Below are 12,065 nucleotides of genomic sequence, written 5' to 3'. Positions count from 1 at the left end.
CAGCAGCCACCGGGATTACCCGGCTCTCACGGCGGGAGCATTGGTCGACTCGTTCTGCAGATCGAAAGGCGAGGGGAGAAATTGCTTCTTTTGCAGGTCCTACAGGTCGCTTTGGGACTCAGAGCGAATGCAGCGCTCCGCGAGGAATGGAGCTGATCCTAATGTTTAAATGGCTCTGAAATGGTTAAGACGTGTTGCACATGTTCAGCAGCTGTTTCGTAACAGCCTCCCCTCATGGGTAAAGTGTTCGAGGCAGCTGGTGGGCCAGGCCTGTGGCTGCCTTTGGACTAGGATGCGCTCTCCCTTTTGAGGTGCCTTAGGCACCTCTCTCTGTTTTGAGGTGCCTTAGGCTGCAGTCCTGAATTCACTTACCCTGCATGTAAACCTCGTTGAGCTCCATAGGACTTAATTCTTCATAGGCATGGTTAGGAATATGCTGTTGGTTTTTTGCTGCACTGAGCTTCTGTTGGGGAGAGACTTCATTCAAGTTGATGTGATGTAGAGAGGGGATGTAGGACTTGAACTGTACCTGATGCAAATCTTTACTCAACCAAGAGGTCAGAAAAAGACACATGCAGCTCTGAACTTCTTGAAAGATGCACGCAATACAAATACTGTATAATACTGTTGTGAATGTGATATATGTGCTATGTGTTACAACACACTGCAGTACATTCCCCTTTTGACTTAAGCCCCACTGTGTTCACTGGGGTTGGCTTCTTGTAAGTGTGCACAGGATTTCAGTCCTCAGCAAGTAGTGTATGATGAATGGGAAACTTATGATCCTGGAGATCTTATTGAACTACAGTTCCTAATAGCTCTGATCATTGAACATGCTGATGGCATATGAGAATTGAGAGTCCATTCGCACCCAGAGGGCCATAGGTTCCCAAATGTTTTAGGAGTTGGGAATGTAGCCTTATGTGAACTTGTTAGTATGGCTTCAAAAACATTGCACCCCTGTATCTTCTGATACAATGCATACATGTTTTCGATAGGAGTCTTAAAAAACATCATTCATTCTAAGAACACCTCTTATTTTTGTTTCTTAACCCAATATACCGTAATACAGTATTTTTAAATCCTTCGGTTTTAAAAGATGCACAAGCTATTGGGCTATTTAACATGGGCTATAAATCAACACAATGTTTGTCTTCTGCTATTTACTGTCCCCAGTACGTACCATATATGTTTAAAATGAAGTCCTAAGGAAAAACTTAGGCCCACTCTAGCCTAAAAGCTTACACACTGTGTTTTAAAACAATTGTATAATGTTAAGCATTTGTGATTCCACTCTGCAGTTTTCTTAGTTGTTGCCATTTAAAGATGCCTTGTTGTGGCCAGAGAGGTAGTAAGTATTAAGGCGATTTATCATAAAACATTACAGACGTGTGCTACTCATCTGTTGAGCAATGAAACGATGCCAGCCCCATGATGAGCTGACTTTTCTTGTATTGATATTCTGCCATTCTTCCATCACAGAGCCCATGTGATTCTCCTGTAGGTCATTTGTGAAAATAGGAGGGAGGGAGAAAATTGCATTCAGTATTAGGTTCTGAAATTGTTTTCAAATGACGTTTAGACTACTTGGTTTTTAATTTACTACTGTATGCCCTTAGTGTATGTGTGCTAAATTTACACACATGCATACTGATGCATGCAAACAACCTCTGTTGTCCAGTATGACTGTTTGTCAACTCCTGGGTTAGGATAGCAACTGGTGCCTTACCTTCTGTTAGTACTGCCAAAATGCTCCTACATATGCTGTGAATTACAGCTTCATGGAGATAGATGCAGGTTTCATAGATCTCAGCCTTGTGTAAATGGGGCATGCTGCGGAATGAGCACTGCACTATAGTGGAAGAACATAAGCAGGGATGTAGAAGGGAGAGACCTGTGGCCCTCCAGGTGTTGCCGGGTTACAGGTCTCACCATCTCTGTGTATGAAGCGAGCCATGTACAAAGAAAGTGAAGCTTATAACAGTAGTTGGAGAGCAGAACAGGAAACTACTATATTCATGGAGGAATGCATCAGTGACCATCTCTGGTCTGGCTGCTCAGTGCTTATTTTCAGGGTAGCTCTGTATATTTAGGTGTGGACAGAAAGGATTGAGGTGACTCCATGATCACCAAAATCACTTCATATTTTGTACAGTGAAAGGATATTTCTAAACCAATTCCTCATTTCTGCTTCTAGAGATCTGAACAAGCTCAGTTATTCTATCGGATTTGAACATACAAGCAAAATAAAACAATTTGCTTGAGCATTGCAGCCGGTACCTTACTACGTCATACTCAGAATAGACCCATTGAAAGCTAATTATTAAGCCCATTGATTTCAATGTGTACTTTACTCAGACACAACCCAGTGTTTTCGCATCATCATTTTCTTGCATCTGTGACTTTCTCCCCAGTAGACTTGCATTCATAAAAAGAGCTTCTCCATTGCAGCTTGGGGTCATATTAGTTTTTCTTTCCTGTAATTAGTCTCATTGCTAACTTGGAGAACCAAATGGAGCAGCAATCTACAACCACAGAACCAAACTTCTGTGTGTTTGCTGTTCCCTTTTCCCTGTGTTTGCTGAATAATCAGAGGGTTCAGAAATCAGTCATTTCATAATCTGTTCACTTGTATTGTGAGAGAGGCTGGTCAAGGCCAAAGTGATTACATCACATGTGTAGACAGCACACTTTCACATGACATCCCATTCCATTCATTGTGACTGGTTAGGTCTTGTGACAGGGTAATGTCTGGATCTTTTGCCAGGTTCTATCCTTTTGAAATGCTAAATATGCTGCGGAAATAAAGACTGAAAGGGGGCAGGGGGGGGAGGACTGGGTTGGGGGCTTTGATTTTCGCCTTCTCTCCGTTCAAAAACTAGTTCTGCTCATTTTAATGTTTATTTTTCCAACTAGAACAACCACCTGAAGCAACATACCCTCCCCTTCAGATTACTCTTTTTCGTTAATCATGCTGAGTTAACACTGCAGTTCTTTTGCAGCCTCAGGTCAAATGGCCAACTTTTAACATAGGTGGAGAGGTTGTCTCTTCCTGGTTCCTTTTGATGTTTCCAGGTGGGAACCCTGTTGCATATATTAAAGCCCCATAACCGTTGCTGGGTCCTTGGAAGGTTATTGGAGTCGGCTGCAGTTCTCATATAGCAGCTTCCCTCGGTCTGGTACCCTCCATATATCCGGAGAGCACTAGGCTAAGGAATATGTATATATGATGGCTTCCATGCCACCTCTCTGTGTTTCCTGTGAAGTTGCCAGCATCCCCTACACAACCACTTGTTGTGCAGGCCGTCTGTGCAGTTCTGAGTGCATAATTTCTAAAAGTGTTTTGACTTAAGCTGATCCGGAAGCTCTTATCCCTCATCCCCTGTTACTTGGATCACTGTTGTTACTGTTATTTCTTTTCTATGCTCTGGAACTGAACCCTATCAGTAGCCAAGGTTATGCCCAATTTTTGTGCCTTCGGCTGCAGGACCCATATGTCAACCTGAAGTGGACAGCTTGCATGATAATGCCCTATAGGGGAAGATCAGCTGCTGTGCTGAGTGTTGTCCTTTTCTAGTGCAGTTGTGAAATCTTTTTGCTTGGCACTGAGCCTTTAGTAACAATAAGAGAACTAGACACCTAGCCCACATAGTACATTACCTTTACTCCATAGTACCGTGATTGTGTCATCGAGCTGGACTAGCTGAACCAGTTGAGAGTTCAAATGTAAAATATGCAATTTAGAAAAGTGTTGATGACCCACTTCCTAAGGGGTGGGGGAATTGACGTAGTTTGGCTTTTTCTTTATGGCATAAAGCTTTTTGGCTTCTGATACATTCACATGGGCTTAAAATTACTAGTAGGCTGGCAAGCAGGTGAAGGACATCATCTCTATGCCTACGTGCTGTTATTAAAAGCTCTTTTGGTATGATGCCATCACAGTATACTACAGGCTGGTTGTGGTGAGCTGTTCAAACTGGTGATGATGAGCATGGGCACAGGCAACATTTGCAGGATTGAAATGTATGGAATCGCATGGAGCTCTCCTATCCGATTTTAGGAGCATTTGAGAGTACAGTATCTCAGCGCCCTGAGTAAATCTGATGTACATCTGTGTCTTCTAGAATCTGGTCCCTCTTCCTTCAGCTGAATTGCCAGGCATGCAGTGCACGGGTAACAAAACTTGGTTGCATGTCCATAGAGAAATCCTTAAGATCTCTGTTTTGGAGCTTGAGGTTGTCTTTGCTGTTGTCTTGAGCAGCCTGTGGGTGGAGAAAGAGTTAGTGAGACTTCCCCTTTTTTTAAGTGATCCCATGAGCTTATGGAAATATTTTGTGGGAATGTATCTCCCCCCCCCCTAGATTTTATACCCTGGTCCAGCATGGTTGATAAATTTGACTACAGGCATTTCCACCTTAGCAGCATCCTTATTTGGAAATGTGCGATATAAGCGGCACAGCTGTAGTATAACTTATTTCCTGCTGAAAACCAAAATGAAAACATATTAAAACCAGTGTGCAATAATTTGCTAAAACTGCTGTATCTAAATAATACCTTGGAATATGTGTTAGCGAGTTTTGAACACAGTAGGCTTTGAATACTCCAGTTCTGTCCTTTCTAGGATTTGCAACTAAACACATGCTTTATTGCTGCTGTGGGATCCTTAGCTGGTAACAATATGTTAGCTTTGGTGAATGAGCTCATTCAGTTGGCAGTAGATTGCAAGCCATTCCTTTGGTGATGCTGCAGTGCTTAGAGAGATTCTACCAGCGTGAAATTTAAAAATTAGCAATACTCCATTGCCAGTTAAAGGGAAGAAAGCGTAAATGAATTTTGATGCTTACTTGTTACTTACTTTAGTAGTGCCATAGAGGCTCTGGAACAACACTAAATGTAAGGCTGTGTGGATTTCTATTGTGTTCCTGTTATAAAGTATTACTTCTACACTTTGCAATTTTTTGTGTCAGTAATTTGGTATGAAGAAGCACATTAAGCAACTTGCCAGATTTTTAGGAAAGGTAGGTGAGAAAGTGGTGGTCAAAACAACTGCTGGAAAATATAGTGAGAGACATATGGCTGGGAGCAATTTGGTATTGTGTCAAGTAATCTTCTTTCTTCTTTGGCAATCACTCGTAGCCAAGTAAGATTGTCTTCCATAAACATGGTTTTAACAATGAGTCTGTAAGTGACTGTGGAGGCCAATTCTTGATCCACACATCCTTCAACGGTGGGGACATTGGTTTCCAGGCAGGAGTTGATCATGGTGTGGATTTGCCAGGTGTGTCTTCCTCTTAGCACTTTTCTACCTTGCATCCTGAGTTCGCTCAATGGTATCTTCTGTATATATCAAAGTGAGTTACTATATAAAGAGGAAAACAAAGGTTTGGTACCTAGGAAATAGTAGTCACTGGTCCATTGTGTCTTTTGCTTGCGTATTCGCCCTAACCTGAAAGACTAAGGGAAGGGAAGTGGTGGTTGCGTGAAGGCTAAGTTGCAAGAGAGTTCAGTATGTGAATCTATATAACATGTTTATTGCTTATGAAATATTTGAGGTTAGGTAAGGGCTTTTCGTTTTATTTTTATTTTAAATGAGGTGCATGAGTGAATTCGTAAGTGTCATTAAGCTTCTCTAAAACTGAAAGGGTTTGGATGGGTTTTTTTTTGTACCAGAACTTTATTCAGAGGAGAGAGCTGCTTCTGGTTACCATGGAAACATATTTTTGGCAGGAAGCAGGAGGCCTTCAGGCAGGACTTCTCCGTGGATTTATTTTAAATAATTTCTAAACCACTTCAAGATAGGATCTCAGAGTGCCTTATGACAAGAAACACAACATAACAGCAGGAGTGTCTCAGTGAGAACAGTATGGTAAAACACTTCATTAAAACATCATCAGCTTAATTCAGGGGCAGTGAAAATTGGCAGCAACTGCCAGGAGATGCCTCGGCAAAGAGACATGCGGTTTGACTTCACCCCCTGAAGCACACTCCATTGACTCTTGAGACAGACAGATGCCAACAACAACAATATAAAAAACAGTGCCAATGTTCCTATTTTCTTGATATAAGACTGTAGAGTTATTGTAGTTACAAGTTAAACGGGACTGCCACAAAATATTGCAGTGGGGAGTGCTTCTTCAGCTTGGTATTTCAGTCACTTCATTCTATTCCTGCTCCACAGTTCCCCAGTTTCATTTTATTTCTTTTCATTCTGCACCAGACCTTCTATATTCACTAAGCACGCTCAGCCTTAATTTGGCTGCCTCAGTTCTCCCTGCACCCTGCATCATACCGGGGGGGGGGGGGGTTGGCACACGAGGTGCACCTACTCTGCGCAACAGAGACTGTATTTTTTGAGAATTTTAAGGAAAAACTATCTTCCACAAAAGCTGCTGCTTGCCTTCTATCACTGTGCCATACAGAGCGTGCTCACGTACGGTTTATGTGTGTGGTACGGAAGCTGTACTTCTCAGGATAGAGCAGGGCTATGTAGAATTATTAAAACAGCAGAGAGCTTTATTGGCTGCTCACTCTCCACCTTAGAACAAATCTACACCACCAGGTGCCATAGAAAAGCACTAGACATATCAAGAGATCCAACGCACCCTGGTCACCATTTCTTTGAGCTCCTGCCATCGGGACGGAGATATAGAACAATGCAGGCAAGAACGAGCCGTCTCAGGAACAGTTTCTTCTCTAGAGCGATTCTGGCCTTAAATGGAAAGCCTGGACTTTGAAGTCATCTTATTTTACTTGTTATTTTGTATTATATTTACTGTTTTTAATTAGGTTTTGTAGTTTTGGATTATGCGGAATGCTTTATCTGAGTGGATTTAGCAACCGAGTAATTTCATTGTTCCCACAAGGGGACAATGACAATAAAGATATCTTATCTTAACTACATCAAACCTTTTATAGGCAGTTCTCGCTTCCATCCATAACCAATCCTGGTGCATAGCTGTCAACCCCCGGATTTGAAGATAAGGAATCCTATGGGGCTGTCAACTCCTGGGTATGAAAGTAAGGGCGCTGAATAAGGGAATTTCCCGCAAAAAAAGGACCCTTGGCAAACTACAGTTCCCAGGAATATATATATTTCAGGGGGGAGCCATATGCTTTAAATGTATGGTGTGGATCTGACCTTGGAATGACATTTTACATGTCATACCAGAACATTGTGCAAGAAAAGTGAAACTGAACTCAAAACACGTTCTTTTGCAAGAGGTCACACAGGCAGAAGCACGAGAGCTGCTATAGAACCTACCTTTTATAACATTACACAAACGCGTCTGCAGACTCTTGCGTAAGAGTTTGCGGAACAATGCTAGAGGCAATATCCCTACCGTTCATGGGTTTTTGGGTTTTTTTGCATTCATCCTTTGATAGATATGTCTTGTCTCTGGAATCTATTGCCACTTTTGCTACAAGAGACAGCTTAAGGCCGTGTCATGGCTGTACAACTAGGATGAAACCATTTTAGCCTTTTAATGCTCCATTTCCAGTTTTAATATTAGATCAGATAATGTTGCAATGTGATTGCTAAATGTCCACTTATATTGTGAATTTCTCATTAAGTCTAAATCGAAATATCTTTCATTGTAGCAAAATTATTCCATCTCCTGTGCAAGCTATAAAAATGAGCTCTTCCATCCTTCTCAATAACCCTTTTTTTTAAAAAAAAAATCTTCTCCTTTGAAATGAATATAGTAAGTTGACTCCAGCAATTTTACCAGCTCCCATATACCTTGACGAATGAGTATAGAAAACAGTGAAGCCATTTCCGGACTGCAGTTTATCATCTATCTCATCGGAGGCAGGATTTCCTAGCATTCATCACCAGTTGAATATGTAAACATCACTCCATAGTGGGGGGTGGTGGTGGTGGTTAAATGTTACATGTTGATAAAGTTATGATGGTAGACATTGTGCCTTTCTTCATTCTCCTTGCACAAAGACTTATGTGCATTGTGCTAGTTGTGACAATCCTATTCCTCTTCATACGTTAGGATAACAACTATATGAGCATGTTAACTAGAGGATGGTGCCAATGGGAGACTATTATTATTATATAACTTATATAATATAACCCTTGTTCTTTTGATCTCATCTAATTATCTAGCACAGCTGTTTCTCAGTCTTCAAATGGCAAGCCATGAAATAACATTTATTAAACAAATCGAAGATCTGGTTCATGTCATCTTCTGTGGCTACTTCTTTCCTTTCCCCAGTCTCCCCTAAATCCATTTTTACTTGTGGTGCTTTGATGTGGTGCATTAATGTTTGTTTTTTGGTCAGTGGGTGATGGTAGCTTAAGCATTTTGATGCAAAAAAAGCAGTACTGTAGTGGAAAATTCTGAAGTGCAGCCATGTTGGTGACAATGCATAGCCATGTCCCTAAACTTCTAGGATTATAGAACAAAAATGAACTTCTGACAAATACAAACATCATAGCTTCTAAAGCAACCCAGCTTTTTTCGCACTGTGATCTCCACTTTAACATCTAGCCTGATGAAGAGTTCTGGTGGATTCCAAAGCTTGCACACTATTCTGTGACATTTGTGTTTATCATATTAAAGTGGTTTTGGAGTTTTGCAAAATAAAAGTGGTACTTTAACCCATGGGTTTTGGTGGCCATCAACATCTCTGCTGTGCTGGTGTTGCATCATCCTTGCCCATCCTTGCTCTGCCACACTTTTGGTTGTAAGAGCAGCAGCATCATTTTGGGCTCAGTACACAAGACTGAATGCTGGCCCTCTTTCCTATAGCAGTGCACTGAATTTAGCTGTCTCCCACTTCCATCTGTATGCAGGTTGAGATCCTACCTGCCCACAGACAATCTCACCAGAGTGGTGCATGCCCTGGTTATCTCCCACTTGGACTACTGCAATGCACTTTACGTGGGGCTACCTTTGAAAGTGACTCAGAAGCTACAACTAATCCAGAATACTGCGGCAAGACTGGTGACTGGGAATGGCCACCGAGACCATATAACTCTGGTCCTAAAGGATCTTCACTGGCTCCCAGTACGTTTCCAAGCACAATTCAAAGTGTTGGTGCTGACCTTTAAAGCCCTAAACTGCTTTGGCTCAGTATACTTGAAGGAGCATCTCCACCCCCATCGCTCAGCCCAGACACCGAGGTCCTCCTCCTCAGGTCTTCTGCTGGTTCCCTTACTGTGAGAAGTGAAGTTACAGGGAACCAGGCAGAGGGCCTTCTCGGTAGTGGCACCCTCCCTGTGGAATGTCCTCCCTTCAGATGTCAAGAAGATAAAGAATTGCACAACTTTTAGAAGACATCTGAAGGCAGTCCTGTATCGGGAGGTTTTTTAACACATGTTGTTTTTATTATGTTTTAGATATGCTGTAAGCCACCCAGGTTGGCTGGGAAACCCAGCCAGATGGGCGGGGTATAAATAATAAAATTATTATTATTAGCTGACTACTTTTATTGAAGAGGCCTTTGAGCTGCATCACTGAAACAGTTCTGAAGCAGCACTTTTAATCAAGCTGGTGCTTTCTGGTCATTGAGCAGGTAACAGAAGCAACATCTCTCTCTCTCTCTCTCTCTCTCTCTCTCTCTCTCTCTCTGTGTGTGTGTGTGTGTGTGTAAACCCCTAACACTCCTCCACAAAGAGGAACATGGAAACTACTGAACAAACTAGGAAGCACCAGTCAGAAAAAGTAGCCAAGCCCACGTATCAGGATGCCAAACCCAGGTGTGGTCAGGAAGACTCAGCTGACCTGTGCCTGTTGTACAGGAAATCTTGGGCAATGACATCAGTTAGTAATGAAGGGCAAAAAATGAAGCTGTTGCAATCGACGACTGTGGGTGTTAATTGTATCTTATCACCTGGCCTCTCTGCCGTCACAGAAAGGCTTTATTTTTTAGAATGATGTGTTTAAAATACAATACATGGTAGAGGCTTGAGGGCAGGGTGTGGTGGGTTGGGGAGGTAAATGCAGGCACATTAAGGCATAAGGTACATTTCTGTGTCTGGCAAAGAGCTTTTCTGTCGGTTATGTCCTGGCAGCCTCTCTGCTGAGCACTGTGTTCTTGGAAGTTGGATGCATCACATGGTTCCGTCTGGAACAAGTGCCCTGTGAAATGAGGCATCATCTGAGATGAGGAAGGATGAATGCGAAATGCAGTGACTCTGGGCAGAACACCACCCTTTGCTTGGAAAACGGCAAATGCTTTGGCAAAACAACTTTAGATTAAATGGATGCAGAAAGTTTGGTGCTAGACCTTAATTGTGCCTGCGTTCTATATTGATACATCAAAGAAGACAAAGATCTTGTAATATGTTAAGTCTGTCAAGACCTCCAGGTGTGTGTGACTGTGTGTATGTAGGTGTGTGTGTTTAAAAACATATCAGACTTGGAACTGTTACAGTCACTTCCCTACTTGTGTAAAATAATCAATTTGTTTTCATTTACTTGCATGGCTGCCCACCTATTTCTTAAAGAGCTCCTGTACCTTCTAAATCAGTGGTTCCCAACCTTTTTTTTGGCCATGCCCCACCTAAGCACGCCTAAAATCCTGATCCTCCCCAACATATAATTCTTACTATTCAAAAAGTTCATGTGGAGAAAGCCTAAAAGCCCACTCACTGTTAATAACTCATTCTCAAATTGCCTCCCTTAAAAATCAAATTGTGCCCCACGTTGGGAACCATGGTTCTAAACTATGATTTATTATTATTTATTGCATTTATATCCCTCATTTTTCTCCAAGGAGCTCAAAGTGGTATACATGGTTTCCCCCTCGTCATTTAATCCCCACAACAACCCAGTGAGGTAGGTTAAGCTGAGATGCAGTGAGTAGCCTAAAGTCACCCAATGAGCTTCATGGCTGAGTGGGGATTTGAACCTTGGTCTCCCGGGTCCTAGTCTGATTCTATCCACTACATCACACTGGCTGTCTAAATATGTGTGTGATAACCCAGCAAATGGTTTTGTTTTGCCCCATTGCTGCATCTTCATGCCAGGAAAATTTATGCCACTTCCATACATACAGGAATCCTGTAAGGTAGGGAAGGAAAGTTGCCAGTTGTTTGTGAGGGAGAGAAGGAAAATTTAACTGCTTCCTGGAATTGAGCTGGCCAGAATTAAATTGTTAGTCTTTAATGTGTCACAAGGTTCTTTGTTTCTATGTTGTGACCATTGTCTGCTTGCTGGTCAAGCTTAATCATCAGTGAGAGAGGGTTAATGGTTCTGATGAGTCTTGGTTTGCAAAACTGGATCCTGTGATCCCGTATTAAGGTTAATGTACTGCAGGGGTCCACAAACTACGGCCCCCGGGCCGGATGCGGCCCAATCGGCCTCCCAATCCGGCCCGCAACGACCCCCACTGCCCGCTGCCGCCGCCCGCTCTTACGGCGCGCGGCGCGGCGACGATCTTAAAAATCGGCAAAAAATCACCGAAAATCCTTTGTGCGCATGCATATGGGCCTCTCCCGACCCAGAAGAGGTCATTTCCGATGCACTTCCGGGTCGGGGGAGGCCCATACGCATGCGCACAAGCGATTTTCGGCGATTTTTTCCCGACCGTGTGCGTGTGCGCATGCGCACGGGCGCGCACTCCCCCGCCCTCCGGCCCGCTGCGCGCGCACTCCCCTGCCCTCCAGCCCGCCACGCGGTCGGCGCGGCGGGCACCGGCCTGCTGCGCGGTAAGTCTGGGGACCCCTGATGTACTGGGATTCAAAGCATCAGTATTAACTATTCCAATATACATAACAGTTCAGTACACTTTAGAATTGGCAGTCTGCCTTGCGATCTTGAAGGTGTCCTGGTGTTGGATTTTTCCTCAGGATTTTCTCAGTTCCATTAGATCATAGGATGAACAGCATCCATTCCTCAGAAGGTTTATGGCATGCAATGATCTACAAACACTGTGTCATACAGATAAAGCTCAGGTGTTTTTTTCCTCCCCTCTTCCCGCTCCCCACAAAGCTGGGAGGAATTTGGAAAATTTAGGATATGCCCTTCTTCTGAAGGTGATTTACATGTAAACAAAGGATCATGAAGGGTTTCTAACTGGGAGAACTATAAAGATGGAAGTGGACATAA

General features: G+C 42.9%; 1 protein-coding gene across 4 annotated transcripts in view; it reads left to right on the top strand.

The window, feature by feature from the left end:
• Positions 1-12,065, top strand: part of FNIP2 (folliculin interacting protein 2) — a 46,089-nt gene that overhangs the window by 371 nt on the left and 33,653 nt on the right. Inside the window, exon 2 of one of the 4 annotated variants that reach the window (XM_088661071.1) lies at positions 4-96. The exons of the other annotated variants lie outside the window; for them this stretch is intronic. Within the exon in view, the coding sequence (XP_088517197.1) occupies positions 4-96 (93 nt within the window). The remainder of the gene's footprint in view (positions 1-3; positions 97-12,065) is intronic. 4 annotated transcript variants of the gene reach the window in all.

The sequence above is a fragment of the Zootoca vivipara genome, chromosome Z1, assembly GCF_965207765.1.
Source record: "Zootoca vivipara chromosome Z1, rZooViv2.hap1.1, whole genome shotgun sequence".
NCBI classification, from domain to species: domain Eukaryota; kingdom Metazoa; phylum Chordata; class Lepidosauria; order Squamata; family Lacertidae; genus Zootoca; species Zootoca vivipara.
The sequence above is the reverse complement of the archived record's forward strand: the minus strand, read 5'-3'. Positions and strand labels throughout refer to the sequence as shown.